General features: G+C 36.8%; 1 protein-coding gene across 1 annotated transcript; it reads right to left on the reverse strand.

The window, feature by feature from the left end:
- Positions 1–1,500: 1,500 nt before the first annotated feature.
- On the reverse strand, positions 1,501–16,456 carry notum1a (notum, palmitoleoyl-protein carboxylesterase a). The gene is made up of 12 exons (XM_051105127.1): positions 16,309–16,456; positions 14,499–14,888; positions 11,467–11,519; positions 11,259–11,354; positions 11,010–11,070; positions 10,811–10,869; positions 9,687–9,789; positions 9,414–9,605; positions 7,980–8,077; positions 7,723–7,870; positions 7,552–7,599; positions 1,501–4,876 (listed from the first exon to the last, which is right to left on the reverse strand). The coding sequence occupies exons 2-12, from the start codon at positions 14,849–14,851 to the stop codon at positions 4,570–4,572; spliced, it is 1,518 nt and encodes a 505-aa protein (XP_050961084.1). The 5' UTR covers positions 14,852–14,888; positions 16,309–16,456; the 3' UTR covers positions 1,501–4,569.
- Positions 16,457–17,722: the final 1,266 nt, after the last annotated feature.

The raw sequence follows: 17,722 nt of genomic DNA on the forward strand, positions 1-17,722 counted from the left end.
TATTCCATATAATCATTTATAATAATCATTATAGTCATTTATATTATATTATAGTTGTTTTTATATATATATATATATATATATATATATTTTTTTTTTTTTTTTTTCCATTGTTGTTTAGTCTTATGACTGTGTAGCTTCAAGGGCTGTTTGTCTTCATAAATAAGAGATACAAGGGAATGTTTATAGAAACTCAAGGTTTATGGGATGTTGTTGTGAATCAGTTTGGTATAACAATACTTGTTGAATTTTTGTTCTTCAGACAAAGTCTGAGCATTGAGACATACGCAACTAAGACTATTTAATAAACTCTGCTCCTTTTTATCATCATTACTTCGTCTCCTGCTTCTGCTCTTCATTTTCACTGGTTTTTCCTCAGTCAACTTCTTGGCTGGCAGAAGACTGTTAATAGTGTTTTGGGTATTTTGGGTACCAGACAAGACCTCCTGTTAACAGGGTTTGGGTATTAGACTACTCTGCTGATGAGTTGTTCTGATACTGGACAAACTGATATTTTCTGACGGGATCTGGCATCCGGGGCTGGATCTTATTTGTCTAGACATGGAGACAGCGATCTTACACTACGCAGCTCTGTGCATTACAATATTGCATTACAATTACTTTAAATATTGTGTTAAACTAATGTATTACTTTATGTTCTTTTTGCATTACTGTTTTAAATCTGTCCTGGGCTTCCTTGTTTGTTTTTAATATAAAAAAGTTATATTTTTGGCAAATGTAAAAGTCCTTTCACACCAGAAGTGAAATGAATAACTCTCAGGCTGAAGTTAATGTAAATTCACATCTGAACAGTAGAGGGTGCATCTTAACAAACCTTACAGCTGTACTGCCATTCTGTATTACATTAGAAATGCAGGAGAAGAAAGTTCAACACTCTTTTGATATATGTTAAAATATCATGGCTCATAATTCAGTAACACCACGAGGCAGGCAATAGGGCTTTGAGAATGAAATGTGTTTAAAATAAAAATGAAAAGGCAATACTGATTTTTTTTTTGAAATAACTGTAATGTGTTCTCTCATGGAAACATACATGCATTCAACACAAGGAAAAAAAAAAACAGCATTATTTACAATTTACAAAGAATCACTTCTCTGTGAAAATAGCATTATAAATATGATTTACATAACAAAATAAATATGCAACTTAGCAATGTAGATTGAGTTTTCTGTTAAAAAATATGTTACATAACAAAATAGCAATTAGTAATACCTTCACATCTCTGTTGTTATCATTTCTTTTGGATGATTTACTTGTTCTTATTTTTCATGAGACAGCTACATAGAAGTTATATTAAAAAGTAATTTTTTATTAAATATTTTAACAGTCTAGTGTCTTCATTTGACAAAAGTACTCGCAAAGGAGTCAGCTGTTAAGAAAACCTATACATAGATAAAGAGCACAATACCCCCTCCCAATTGAGTGAGAATTTGCATTGATAAAACTGTGATCAACCATCGCCTTACTGTCATGCACTCAAACAGTGTAATTTTGCTTATGTCACCATTAAGATACTAAGAAAAGATCTCCCAAGAATCTTAGCTAAACAGCTAAATGAGTGAAATCCCCATTTTAATACGTGAATGAGTTCAACTGAATGTACACCAAAAAGGCATAGAGACCGACCTGAGTAGCAGGGTCACATTCAAAACATAGTGTGCCTGAAATGTGACTATGAAAAGGAGCATCTGTTTTCTGGAATTAGCATTTCATCCAGGATTCGTGAGCATGTACACGTTTTGCACAATAGAAGAAATATTTCATGTAAAATTCTGACATCATTTACCCACCCTCATGTAGCTTAACCATTTTCAACAATGTCCAGTCTTCTGCTTTACATTCAAACACAATTTATATCGCTCTAGAATTCTCCAAAAAGTCGACTTAAATTAAACTTAATGCCAGAGCTCACAACTGTTATTTGCACTTTGGTTCAGGTAAAAGGCCTGAAGTTATGGAGTTAAAATGTAGTGTATGATAATACAGACAACTATCATACTTTTATGGCGCCATCCTTTTTTTTGTTTTTTGGCAATATAGATGACCATAAAGTTTGATGGTTTCAAAAACAGAAGCTTGGGCATTCTTGACAAGCTTTCAAGTGGTCTTGTACTGAAGAAATAAATAATTAATGTTTGCAATGGCATGGGAGTTAGTAAATGGTGACAGAATTTATTATGGGGCTAACTAATCCTTAAAACACTATTATTATGATATACAGTCATGGCACCCTTGCAGTTCTGTCAGAAAATGCAACACTTCTCTCAGAAAATTTTTGTAATTGCAAATGTTTTGGTACTCACGTGCTTATTGTTTTTGTTTGCACTGCAACAACGCAAAAAACAGAGAAGAAAAGTCAAATTTGATAAAATTTCACACAACTCAAAAATGGAATGGACAAAATTATTGGCACCTTATCAAAATTGTAATAAATAATTGCTTTTCAGGCATGTGATGTATTTAGATTGCCCACACCTGTTACTTGTAACAGGTGTGGGCAATATAGTAATCACACCTGCAACCAGTTAAAATGGAGAAAAGTTGACTCAGCCTTTGTGTTGTGTGTCACACTGAGCATGGAGAAAAGAAAGAAGTGTAAAGAGTTGTCTGTGGATTTGAGAGAAGAAAATGTGGAAAAACATGGTCAATCTCAAGGCTACAAGTCCATCTCCAGAGATCTTAATGTTCCTGTGTCCACTGTGCGCAATATCATCAAGAAGTTTACAGCCCATGGCACTGTAACTAACCTCCCTGGACGTGGACGGCAGAGCAAAATTAATGAAAAATTACAACAATTCGGATGGTGGATAAACAACCCTGATTAACTTCCAAACAAATTCAAGCTGATCTGCAGACACAGGGTACAACAGTGTCAGCTCGCATTATCTGTCACCATCTGAATGAAAAGGGATGCTATGGTAGAAGACCCAGGAGGACACCACTGCTGACACAAAGGCATAAAAAAGCAAGACTGGAGTTTGTCAAAACTTATGTGACAAAACCACAGTCCTTCTGGGAGAACGTACTGTGGACAGATGAGACAAAAGTAGAGCTTTTTGGTAAAGAACATCATGGCACTGTTTACAGAAAAAGAAATGAGGCCTTCAAAGAAAAGAACACAGTCCCTACAGTCAAACATGGTGGAGGTTCAAAAATGTTTTGGTGTTGCTTTGCTGCTTCTGGCACTGGATGCCTTGACTGTGTGAACGGTACCATGAAATCTGATGATTACCAAAGAATTTTGGGTTGCAACGTAGTGGCCAGTGTCAGAAAGCTGCGTCATAGGTCTTCCAACAGGACAATGACCCGAAACACACTTCAAAAAGCACTCAGAAATGGTTACAAACAAAGCGCTGGAGAGTTCTGAAATGGCCAGCAATGACTCCAGATCTGAATCCCATAGAACACCTGTGGATCTCAAAACAGCAGTTGGGAGAAACATCCTTCAAATCTGAATGACCTGGAGCAGTTTGCAAAAGAAGACTGGTCCAAAAATTCCAGTAGAGAGGTGTAGGAAACTCATTCATGGTTACAGGAACCGACTGTTTTCAGTTTTTTTTTTTTCCAAAGGGGGTGCTACCAAATATTAAGTTAAGGGTGCCAATAATTTTGTCCAGTGCATTTTTTGGGTTCTGTGTGGAATTGTATCAGACTTTTCTTACCTGTTTTTTTTGTGTTGTTCCAATGCAAACAAAAAAACAACATTAATAAAATAAACACGTGAGTACCAAAACATCTGCAACTGGACCAATTTTCTGAGAGAAGGACTGCATTTTCGATATTGTTGGGCATGACTGTATTTTATCATAACTTAGCCATCCCCCAAGAATCATGTTGGGTTTAGAGCAGGTGATCCAGTGTCTGCCTGTTCTGAAATTTCTGGTTTTTAAGATTCTTGAGTAGATCCATATATTTTACATGTATTTCATAAACTCTATAACCTGTGTTACAGATTATAAACTCTATAATCGATAATATCTGTTCTCCCGCTCTCTGTATTTTCTTCCTTTGAATGGACATATAAAACTCTAATAAACTGTGGCTAAATATATTGGTAAAAACAGAAAATAAGATAAAAAAAAAAAAACACAAACGCAAACAACAATGCTGAAGATCCGTAAAACTGGATTACATTCGTGATACTTTTATAACCAAAAGATAAATTAAGAGCAAAGATGCAGATGTACCTTGTCCTGGTTCTTCAGTACTTTCACTGGTACTGTGTTGTGTTGGGAACCTTTAAACAGTCAGCAGCCCATGGTTTAACTGAGGTGGATCTGACAAGGGCTCCGTTCCAAATCTCTGGGCATCTCCACCATCTCCAAGCTGCTCAGTGATAACAGTATGGAGCAAAATGGAAACCAACTGATCATTAATGAGGGGATCTGGAGATGAAAGCCCGTAGAGAGTTGGCACAGAGCCCCGACTAAAGGCAGGGCTCAGCCTGAGGTCAAAGCTGAGGTGGGTAAAGGGAGTATGGGGTTGGAGGTATCAAACGGACTGATGGGAAGCACGGTCCCGACCGGGAGCGAGTTCTTCCACTGTATTTAGCTGCCACTGCTGAGCATGCCCAGTAGCTTACTTGGGTCCATCCCCTGCTGATGGGCCATCTTTTGTACGTCAAAGCCCATGTGCATGAGAAACTGGATAACGTTCATCTCCTGCCCCGTTGACTGATCTCGGATCGTTGGGCACGTTGGATTGCAGTGAGGCCACGGACAGCTGTCGATCAAGTGTACGGGACAGCCTTTGGGAGGAGATTTATTATTTCGACTGTTTTCTTGTAGACTGCGGTCCCAACAGTGGAGCGCTCTGGGTAAAGATGTGCCTTTGACTTGAACGTCAGTCCAGTAACTACAACAAACATAAGAGGGAAGAGCTAATCAATGAGTGTCCCATTTATTTCACTAATGAAATCAACAATGCAAGATTTTCCCAATAGCGATATCTTTAAAGCTATTGTTGTGTGCTGGGTCCACCTGAAGCTCATTATGGGGGCTATAAGAACTGCAGCACTGATGAGTAAAGGCCTTTTCACTCTGAACGCAAAAATTTGGTGCAAAAGTTCGACGCAGTGACGCTTTTGACTCGAAACAATAGGTCCCTATAAAGCTATTCACACCAGGTGCGATCATTTGCGGCGCAAAAATGCAAGGGTTTTTTTTTTTTCAGTCCTGTGTCGCTCTGTGACGAAATGGGCCATCCAATTACATTTGAGCTTAGATCACGTGCTGTTGCACAAAAGGACAAGAGTGGTGTTTTTTTTTCTTCTACGTGCACGAGTGTTATGAGTCAGAGTGCGTTCACTCTAGATCTGTCAATCATGTGATCATATCTCTTGGCATTATTTATGAAGAAAATTGAGAGAAACATTTTTCTATACATGAAACATGAAAGGAAAACTTGATTTATCTTAATTGAATGCTGTATATTGAGCAGCGGACAGTGTTAAATCCATATACGAGATATGTATCTGAGGAGAAATGCATTGTTTGTTGGAGCCACCTTGCATGCAGAAGTGAATTAGCATTTGTTCTGTGCTTGGTGGGAAAGCACCATCTGTCAGTGTTGGGTCTTGCTTTTTCGCATTGCGTTAAAAGGCCTTATGGCCAATGATGTGACTGCGCTGCCCGGCTTGCAGCTTAACTGTTTTGTTCGTGAAGTTTATTATGTTTATTTTGTTCCCATCTTGTTCATGTTGCAATTGTGAGTTGGTTGTAACATACATCCCGGACGAGCCCCCATATGTCACGACCCACTTACAACTGCAATATGAACACAGATGGCAAGAAACTAAGGAAGTAGTTTATTCAACGAAACATAATTAACACAAAACCAGTCATAAGAGTCAGTTTTTCAAAACTGAGATTTATACATCATGAATAAATAAGCTTTCCATTGATGTATGGTTTGTTAGGATAGGACAGTATTTGGCCGATATACAACTACTTGAAAATCTGGAATCTGAAAGTGCAAAACAGTCAAAATATTGAGAAAATCACCTTTAAAGTTGTCCAAATAAAGTTCTTAACAATGTATATTACTAATCAAAAATTAAGTTTTGATAAATTTACAGTAGGTATTTTACAAAATATCTTCATGGAACATGATCTTTACTTAATATCCTAATGATTTTTGCCATAAAAGAAAAATCTATCATTTTGACCTATGCTGTGTATTTTTGGCTATTGCTACAAATATACCCCAGCAATTTAAGACTGGTTTCGTGGTCCAGGGTCACAAATGTATTCAAACTGGATGGGAACAAAATAGACATAATAAACAAACAAAACAGTCACATAGTTGGCCGTACACATCAGTGCAGCAGTTCTTACAGCCCCCATAATGAATCTCAGGTGGAAAAACAAACCCCCAGCAACCAAAAAAGTAAGCTCAAACCAAAAAAGAAGAACAAAAAACACAGACCTAGCACTTGCTGGGACATAACACTATGCTATATTTTTTCCCAATAGCATTAAAGGATTAGTTCACTTCCAGAACAAAAATTTACACCCAATCAGTCCAAGACGTTCATGTCTTTCTTTCTTCAGTCATAAAGATTTTTTTTTTTTTTTTTTTTTTTGAGGTTTTTTGTAACACAGGTTATAGAGTTTATGAAAAGCATTCCAGGATTTTTCTCCATATAGTGGACTTCTATAATGCCCACGAGATTGAACTTCCAAAATGGAGTTTAAATGCAGCTTCAAAGGGCTCTAAACATTCTCAACCGAGGAATAAGGGCCTTATCTAGCGAAACAATCTGTCATTTTGATAAGTAAATGAATTTTATACACTTTTTAAGCTCAAATGATCATCTTGTCTAGCTCTGTGATGCGCATGCACTCTGTGCATTCCCGTTCAAGACAGTTAGGGTATCTTATTTTCTCCTCCAACATTGCTGTTTTATCTTTTTTTGTAAAGGGCCTTCTTAACATGTTCACTTTATAAACACTGGGTCAGTACTTCTGTACTTTCAGTACTTTCTGTTTCTGTTAAATGAGAAAATGAGATGGCAGTTTTTCGATGTACCGTAACTGTCTTGAACAGGAGTGCACACAGTACGCATGTCCAATGCAAAGCTAGACATGAGTATGAGTATTTGTGGCTAAAACGTGTGCAAACATTAATTTATTTATGAAAATGGCAGTCGTTTTGCTAGATAAGACCCTTCTTCCTTGGCTGGGATCATTTAGAATCCTTCGAAGCTGCATTTAAACTACATTTTGGAATATCAAACTTGCGTGGCCCAAAAAAGCCTACAATATGGAGAAAAATCCTGGAATGTTTTCCTCAAAAAATATAATTTCTTATGACTAAAGAAAGAAAGACATGAACATCTTGGATGACAAGGGGGTGAGTACATTATCTGTAAATGTTTGTTCTGGAAGTGAACTAATCCTTTAATTCTTTTGGGAAAATAACAATGTGAGCTTAATTTAAATAACTAGAAAAGTGGTAAAATACAGTATAAATATACTCTGAACAGACAGCAAACAAGAGATATACAAAAAATCAAAGAGATCGCTTACTTTCTTGTTATGAATTCATGCGAAAGGCAAGCAGGAGCAAACATGGCACTGGAGGTAAAAAAAAAAAACATTGGGTAGAGCATTAGAAACAGCAAATAAAAGGTATTCACGTCGGACAAAAATGAATGAAATCTTCACAGTGAGAATCTCTGAAGGGCAGGTCAGACTTACGGGACATCCTTCAAAGTGTTCCTCAGCTCAGTCCCCAGATTCTGAATATAACGCCATTGGCCCTCTTGAACCGGCTGTCCCGTCAGATGAATGTTGTCCACTGTTAGCTGGGCTTCATCAAACAGCCACTGCACAATAAACACTGGGCCTGTGATAAAGAAACATCACACTGGGTTAACAAAAAGTCACCAAGTCTGCAGTGTCTGTAAGGAACTAGTTAAAATGTGGCCATGGTGCCTAGTATGTCCTATACTCACGTTTAATTGTAGGATAAACTTTATACCCAAAGAAGCAGTTCCATTCTTTTCCTTCATAAGCCTGTCGGCATCGCTCAGGTACCACACCTCCCCAATATCTGTTTGAAAAAAAAAAAAGGTAAATTCATTCCTAAATGTCTAATTTAGTCAAGTTCACGTGTATATGTGACCCTGGACCACAAAACCAATCATAAAGGTCAATTGTTTGAGATTTATACATCATCTGAAAGCTGAAAAAAAAAAAAAAGCTCTCAATTGATGTATGGTTTGTTAGGATAGGACAATACTTGGGAGATAGAACTGTTTGAAAATATAAATCTGAGGGTGAAAAAAAATCTAAATATTGAGAAAATTGTGTTTAAAGTTGTCCAGATTAAGTTCTGAGCAATGCATATTACTAATCAAAAATTAAGTTTTGATATATGTACGGTAGGAAATTTACAAAATACCTTCATGACTATCATGACTACCTTCAACGCTATTTGTATCTGAAAGACTGTTCACACAAAGTTGAATATTCAATGCGATAAACATTGAATGAACTGACAAAAATATTTGCATGCCGCCAATGTGATGATTTTTTAAAAGACATTTCCTAATCTATTTTCCATCACACAGTGTAGAAAGCTGACCAGCCAATAAGATTTGCACTTTGGGTCACATGTCCAGAGCTGCTGCTGTTACATGAAACTACAACTTTGTGGCGCTTAAAAATAGAGTATTTTGCTAAGCGACAGTGAATAGCACTAGAAGAATCCAGTCTCAGCTCTCTTGTCTCTGTACTCTTGCATTTGTTGCTGTCTGATAAACAGCATAACAGTTAAAAAACCAAGTCTGATTGGCTACTTCCTGTCTGACTTTCTTCTCTATGACAAGCAGGTGTCAGAAACAGAAAGTTATGCAGCACTGTACTGTTATACAGTCACTTTTAATTATACTGTAGTGGAGTGAAGACATGCAAAGATACTTTTTGGAGAATGTGTGGAGTCTTTTTAAAAAAATCAAGTGGGAGTACAGCAAATCAGATTTCTACAAAAACAATGTGACCCACCTCTCAAAAATTCTCATTGCTTACTGAATTATAACTTCTCGTCACAGTGAGCATCACTTCAACAATATTTTTCTGTCATCATCCTCAATGAGTTTCTTTCTTCTGCTGAACATAAAATAAGATATTTTGAAGAATGTGTGTATGGAAAAAATACTGTGGATTTTAATGGGGATCAGAAACTGTTTGGTTTGGTCAAAATATCTTCTTCTATGTTCAGCTGAAGAAAGAATTCATGCATGTGTGGAACATCTTGAAATGATGACAGTATTTTTATTTCTGGGTGAACTATCCCTTTAAGGATAGAATTTGTTCAGATCCCTAAACCTTACAAAGCAATGGCAAATCAACATTTTCTACGATAATCAGAAATGTAATATTCTTACTTGATTCCTCTCTTGATGACCTCTGTGGGGGCACAGTTGATGGTGTCCACACAGTCAGTACAGCGGTATTGTTTGTTGTCCAAGAACCAGCCAGAGTCGGACAGACCCCTGACCTGGATGTTTGTGTGACCCAACTCCTCCAGGAGCTCAGATACTGGGTCCACATTCAGCAACACGCCGGTGCCACCCGCACTGTGGACAAGACACACACATTTAGTCAACATCAATCATGGATATTAAAGTCAGAATCCATTGTTTGTAATATGGACTCACCTGCTTCCAGCTAACAGCAGTATCTTAGCATTGTCCAGACCCTTGGTGAGCAGGTCCTTCACAACTTCCTTTATGATCAGTGAACCCATGAACGCATAGTCATCTGTACACAAAAAAGAACAAGTTAGTTAGTGCTAACTAACTTGTACCAGCTGTGTGTTGGACTGCTATACAGGGATATAAAAAAGTAATATATAGATACTTTGACAGAATAATCAAACATTTTGGGTCATTAAGTATATATTAGGGCTTTTATTCAGCAAGGATGCATCAGGTTCAAAAGTGAAAGTAAAGACATTTTACAACCGATTTCTATATCAAAACATACTGAGATTATGTTCTGTTCATCAGATAATTCTGAAAAATGCATCTTGGTTTCCACAAAAAAAAAAAAAAAAAAAAGATATTAATATTAAATGTTTCTTTAGCAGCAAATCAGCATATTACAATAATTTCTGAAGGATCACGTGACACTGAAGTCTGGAGTAATGATGCTGAAAATGTAGCTTTGCATCACAGGAATACATTTTACAATTTTTATTTTAAATAATTATTTTTTATGATAAAAATATATCACAGTATTGCTGTTAATTACTGATTTTTGGATTGCAGAGGAGACTTCTTTCACAAATGTCTGAGACCACTAGTGAAAAATCTTAGTAAATTATAATTGTAGTAGATCATTATACTGAAAATATCTTATTGATCATTTCCATCATATATAGTGCATAATTTTGCATTACAATTTATATTATCATGAATAAATTTCATGAATTTCAACACTTTAGCTGGTGTGAAATCCACATGTTTGTGCAAAATCTTGATTATTCAAGTTATATGGCATAACTGAGAATGTTCTGAATGAAAACAATGGACAAAATCTAATATTTTGTACAAAGCATTTCACATTTTCACATTTTTCACAAGAAAAATGTGCATATTATTAGTTACCTAGAAATATTGACAAAACTTAAATGTTTCTTTGTTTTTGTTTTGTTTTTCCAGTAAACTTTTATTTATTTATTTATTTTCAATATCATAAAACGCTCACGCTCACGCTCTCTCTCTCTCTCTCTCTCTTTTTTTTTACTATGAAATTTCTTCTGTTAGGTAAGAGGTCTTACTTTGATCAGTTTTTGGTGTGGCTCCACTCCACACATCACTTGAGCAATATGGGATAAACCTGAAAAGTGATAAACAAAGATTTCAGGTTCAAAGCTGTGCCAACATAACCTTTATGAAAATCACCCTGTTTCTAAAATAGAGAGAAGTAACAGAATAGGTGCTTCTCTTTTACACAATCATTTATAGTGGGATACTCACACCATGTTGGCATTCCACCAGTGTGGGTTTTCCTCTGGAAGCGAAGACAGTATTCCTGTGCCTAAAGTTAAAATAAAAAGACATACATTATGAAATTACAATAGAATTAGAATAATCTCTGCATATTTGTTTTGAAATCTAGGTTTTGTATGTTCATCGTGCCAAGAATTTGACCTGCATGTGAATAAGTCTTTATGGTGATGCTATTAGAAATTGAGTTTTAGTTGACAGACTGTTGGCATTTCTAACCTGTCTTGGTTTGTGGCCATTTGGAGGAGCTCATGAGCCTCCTCATGGTCTCGTATCTGCTGTCACAGTTCTCTTTGTTGAAGCAGTACCAGCCACCTGCGGAGACAGACATGTATCTTACATGCTGTATATGACAGATACACACCATGCTGAGAAAATATAGTCTGAATTCTACAGTTACTCTGATGATTGAATACTTCACACTTACCCTCCAGAAATATTAACCATCTTCTGCTTCCTTTGGACTCCTTCAGGTAGTACCTGCAATAAAGCAGACTGTCATTAATTCTATACTTCCAGATTATATACTATGCAAAGTACTGCCTTTTATTGTCATACACTTATGATTATAATCCTAAAAAGACAAGTGGATATAATGCACAGTGAATATGTCACAGCCCTTGTGAAAAAAAGGGTTATTAACCAAATGCACACTAGTTCAGATCATTAAAAATATATTTTTAAAAATCTGTACTTGCAGATAATAACACTATTAAATAAAACTTACTTGAGTGTACTTAGAGTACACTTTTATGACCATGTGTAAATGTGCACTTTGAAGTGCACTTTAAAGCGCATTTTAAATTGTTTTAATAATCTTTTATTGTTTTAAAGAATTAACCTATATTGATGTGCTGACTAACATACTAGAACACATGTAAATAACTTGATTACTTTTTAAACCAATACATTTAAAGTTAATATATTTTGAATATAATGAAATGCAACTTCATTATCCACAATGTTCAAAGTATCCACAAGAGGGCGTGCAGCTATTGTGTAAACTCAGTCCATCTCAAACTTCAGTCATTTTGCTTGTGTGAGAAAAGTTACAGTTGTGGTTCCGTTTGTTACTTTGAGGGGCATCAGTCTGCCATAATTAAAGACAGCCTTAATATGCATCCAATTTATGCCACTGGTGACCACATTTTTGGCATATGGTGTACATTTCTCACTGTTACCCACCTCACCACTACTTACACGCAAACGATTTATGCTTCATTACATTACATCTTATAAAGTTTGGGTGACAAATCTGCCAGCCCTCAGAAACGTAACCTGAGCAAGTTATAAATGCAGGAAAATTAGGATAAGCCTCATCCTTAATGCTTTTCTGTAGTATGATTTTGAGTTCCACACAACCTGTGGAATCCATGAGTGGAGTCCATCCATGTGTAACAGCACATCACACGACACACAGGAGACTTTCTCTACAAGCACTGACTGAAGATCTGAGAAAGAACGCAGGCCGCTGCCAAAAAAATATTGCAGCTTTGGTGCATTGTAGAGTGTTCACATAGTTTACGCCAGTGCTGATTCCCTGATAGCAAAGCATAAAATAACTCTAGAATACTCAAGCATTTTAATTATGATTCATAATTGGGAACATCATGATTTTGCAAGTCATAAACTCAGAACCATATGATCAATTAATGCTTGTTTCCTGTTAAATATATAGGCTACTTCAAGCTTTTAGATTCCAATTTCATCATTTAGATCTTATTATTATTAATGGAGCCAATTCTGTAAACCTGTTATCACCTGTAACTCCAAAGCACAGTGATGTGCATGAATGTGATATAACATAAAACGAGCTTAAGTTCCTTCACATACGTTTTTGAATCTCAGTTGTTTGACAATCCTTATAGCAGCAGACATAATTTTATTTATGCTCAAAAATAGTATGATAAATACCCAAAAGATCATGCAGAATGAGGAAATGAGTTTTCTTTACAGGATGTAGAGGATACATTAACAGAAAGATTTTACATCATGTATTGTATCATTGTTATTATTATAGATAATTTTGCACTGTCAACATTGGCCTGCATTGTTGCAAAGGAGTACTTACGCACAGCTGGATCAAATTTTCTACTTCTGTACATCTGTCCCCACTTTTACATTTTACAAGAGTTTAACTTTTTAACTTAAGTGCTTAAGATTTAAATTTAAGACAGCAGAGGCTCAGGTTTGTCAAGTAGTGATGTGTCTGGTGCCTAATAAATTATTCATATTCATGCACATGAATATGTCATATTGTAGGGTCTAAACCCAAGTAATAGCAACACAATATCATAAAACTAATCAACCAATATCCTATATGCTTTTATTAGCTTTAAATCAGAACTCTACAGTATATTCTAATAGTTTCAGTCTTGACTTTGAGTTTCAGTCATCATGTATGGCAGAAAAGGGATGTGTTCAAAACAAAGAAAATGAGTTGGAAGGTGATTGTGGAGGCATGTAAATGTTTCAGGTCATTGAAAACCCATAACGACCGACCATTACTCTAGAGACAATATGCTCCTCATGGTAGTTTTGGACTTGTTCTGACATTATCAGAGACGTAGACAGTTCTTTTATTAAATATTAATTCTGAAAGATCAGCAGTGGCAGGTCTGCCAAAGCCAGCTGGAGATGTCACTGAAATCAGGCTTTTCTCTACTTCAGTTGCACATAAACTTCTATGCAGATATTTTGCATATACTCTAAATACTGTAAGCTCTTCCTACAGATCATATTAGTGCACATATTTCCCTCTTACTCTACACAAGCCCCACCCACCTGTCACTATATTACTGTTTCTCCTAGTGATTCCCTTGCTAGTCTTCTCAACCTGGTCCTGAAGTGCGCAACTTGCTCCAACATCTTCATCTCACATTTGTATAATTGTTTTAATATTAATATTACACTCATAATGTTATAATAAATAGTGATTTACCTAACACGAAAGTGCAAAGTCACTGTCTTTCTCCAGATAAATGCATGTGTCAAAACCTGTAAGGAGACACTTAGACTGTACTGGACAACGCAACACACTTGCACTGCAATTCGTGAATATGTCAACCAACTGAAATTAACAACATAATTTGAATTGCTGACATAAAGTTAAGTAAAACCAATGCAGTGATTCCAAAACTTTTTCTTAAGCACTTGATCTTAAAAGTGAAGTCAGAAAGCAATGACAGAAAAAACTTGGATTGACACAAAAACTGTTATTAGTGTAAACGTTATGGAATTATATACGATGTAAGAAACTTACAGTCTTTCTGTTGATAGATTATGGCAGTGGTGGCTCAAGTTGACAAAATTTTCCGGATGAGACTATGGTGTGCATCTGAGCGCGCAGATGATGCCTCAAAAGTGCCATGTACCTGTGATGCCCACATATGTACTATCTAAGCTGGCTACCCATTGGGTTACCTAACGTTTGTGACTGTTACCGGCGTGCTGTCTTACCCTGCTGGGGTCCCGTCGTTACAGGTGACTGATGTATTCTCCAGGAAATGTAACTTCATGTCGTAGTCGAGCTTCTGGGCCGAGCACGGATAGAGGGATTGCGCTAAGTTCTTCACCTGAGTCATGAAATTGTCCATGTTTTCTTCAACAGCTGTGAAATCCAGTGAGAAGCTCTCGGTGGTTTCTGCGCGGTCCCGGTAATGAGCGGAGGGAAGCGCTCGTCGTGGCTGCGGGTTTCTACCTCCGCGAAATTTCCTCGCACCGAGCGCGCAGGACTGAATCAATCCCAGCATCACAGCCCAATGAATGACATTCATCACCCTTACGCTCCTCTGCGGCCGCCTGCACTTCATCACGCTCTCCTGAAAATCCTGAGATGTTGCTGAAAATCTGCAGAATCGTTTACACAAAATTCAAAACAAGCAAAACAGATACACAAAGCCAAAGGCACTTAGTTAAAAGCTGAACAGGTGAGATTTCTCAGTGCAAAAACTAGGAGTCCTCTAATGGGTTTTTCTTTTTAATGTTCAATAGACTGGCTCCTCCACTGACATGAAAACTCCTAAACGGACTGTGGTGTGCTCTTCTGTTCAATACCTGTGTATTTGACCGCTCTGGGTTTTAACCCTGCTGTCTTTCCCATGAACCAATCGCTGTGGAGGGCAGTGCAACGGGGCGTGATCCAGTCACACTGATTTCTGTCCTTTTCATTTATTGAAAAAATGCCCATAGTTTGGTCCTTTTGATCTGCGATATTTTGCTTGATGTGGTAGCTTTTATTGGCATTGAAATGCCGGTTTCCTAATCCACGCGAATTTATAGAGTGAGAATAAGACTCTTCTGACACACACGGCTTTCGTGCATTGGAAAAATATATAAATATAAGCAATGAGAATAGCGTGAGAATCTACAAGCGGCATTGGAACTTAAAACGCACACAATATTGCTACTTTATTATGGATTACTATCATCATTTTGTAATTACATGTATTTTTTTATATAATTTATTTGATGCCTAAATTGAGCTTGTTTGGAGGGAGAAAAGCTTTAAGTAGAACATGTATACAACTTTAAATATATGTACTTTAAATATAAGTGTTGCATTTCCTCCACCAGGTCCAATGTCACCATTTAAAAAAAAAAAAAAAAAACACTTTTCCCAAATGTCTTCAGTGCGAACGAAAACGTAGTCTAACTTATGCAGGTATTTTTGTCAGTGTAGAGATTCCGCGACTTTTTATCTGTAAGAGTCTGTTGACGGGGCCTCTGAAGATCAAAGGAGTCAGTCATCACTCCTCCACCCGTATGAAGCCCCTTCCAGACTTTCCCTCTGCTGCATAGGATTTGGAGTCGGAAAGGAAACCCGCACCTTACAGGAATTCTCCTTTTTTTGTGGTTAAATTAAATATTTCCTTGTTAGAGTAAATGTAGAATTTTCTTTATATCACGTTGTCATTTCAACTAACAAATTCACTTTTCGTCACCTCAGCTTTAAACTTGTGCTGTGCATTCATCTTGCTATTTTAATTTTATTTTATTCACTGGCGAGCTTTCGCTCCCTCTTTGCAATGATGTCTTCATTAAAGTGTTTCACACATCGCATTAATGTAATGGGCTTCGCTGGATTCCTGCTTCGGCCATTAATCGGCCATTGAGCGGTGAGATAAAAGGGTGTCAAGTGGCTGGTGTTAACGCGACACTTAACTTTACACAAGCCTGTTGTTTCAGACCACTGCTCTCACTTTTATGTATGCAATGTCGTGGAAACGGGGGAACTCGCCCATTGGCGTCGATTCATTCCGTCACTTACCGCGAGTCCTCTTTTGTTCAGATGCTAAACACTTGAAGAATAGAGCAGTCATACTCTATTCAGACGTAGATACATGGGACCATTAAACACTCAAGCCCATAGGTAGGTCGGTCCGGCGTTGGCTTTATAAAGTACTGGGACACTTAAGATAATTGATATAGCCTATAACTTTAAAATGATAAAACAACACTTTCATAAAAGACAAAAAAAACTGCTTGGACATTATTGTTAGTGGATCCTGTTGATAATTAATGTGATTCGGTACACCTGTGGTTACTCCACTGGGACACCTGTGTGAACTACACCTGTGTGAAAAGTACTAACACACATTTTAAATACTTTATAATGTCTTTTAAAGTTAATAAATATTCACTAAAGAGATTCTACATATGTAAACCAAATGTATGCTATCAATTTATGCTGCCAATAGTTGTAAAAGTATTCATGTAGATTTGAATTCAAATAACCATCATGATGTGATTACTGAAGTATTGAAATAACCATAATGATGTGATTTTGGCATTTTGGTGGAAAATTTGGTGGTTAAATTTTGTACATGATTCAGAGAGTATTGTTTAATAGTTGTGCTTATTCTCTTATATCATTCTGAGTTATATATATATATATATATATATATATATATGCAAATATTTTCTCTATATAGTTAGCAGAGCTGAATAACTGGCATTTATAGACCAGTTTGGAGTAGATGTCACAGTTACATCACTTGCAGCTGTGGTGGCAGAAAAACACTGGTAACAAGTGGAATGAAATGGGTAAAATCCATGGAATAAGAGAATAATTTTTAGAGAATACTGTTGTCAAAGATGCCATTTGACGTTAAAGGGGTCATCGGATGCCCATTTTCCACAAGTTGATATGATTCTTTAGGGTCTTAATGAAAAGTCTATAATATACTTTGGTTAAAAATTCTCAATGGTTGTGTAAAACAACACCCTTTTTACCTTGTCAAAATCAGCTCTGCAAAAATCATCCCATTCAGGTTGAGGCTGCTTTAAATGTTAATGAGCTCTGCTCGCCCCGCCCCTCTCTTCTCTCTGTGGAGTGACGAGCCTTTTACTTTAGCTGCGTTTAGCCACTAAACTTGCTAACTAGCACGTTATTAGGAAAAGTGATTGCAGAGATTCATAACAAAAAACACTTATACTCACTTCTGCTGTAGGTGAAGCTGGATCACGAATGATTTGCGAGAACATAGACGCATTTATGCAGATCGGGAGGCGCATTCCCTTCACAGATAAACTTAAAGGAGAAGTTATTAAAGAAATTATTGTTTTTGAGGAAAGCATTTTAGGATTTTTGACACGACTCAATGATTCAATAGTACGTAGCGTCATGGACGCGCATCCGAGAGCCTGTGCTACGCAAGCTTTTGTGCTTAAAAAGTATAAAA

This window comes from Labeo rohita, unplaced genomic scaffold (genome assembly GCF_022985175.1).
Source record: "Labeo rohita strain BAU-BD-2019 unplaced genomic scaffold, IGBB_LRoh.1.0 scaffold_90, whole genome shotgun sequence".
In the NCBI taxonomy this organism is placed as follows: domain Eukaryota; kingdom Metazoa; phylum Chordata; class Actinopteri; order Cypriniformes; family Cyprinidae; genus Labeo; species Labeo rohita.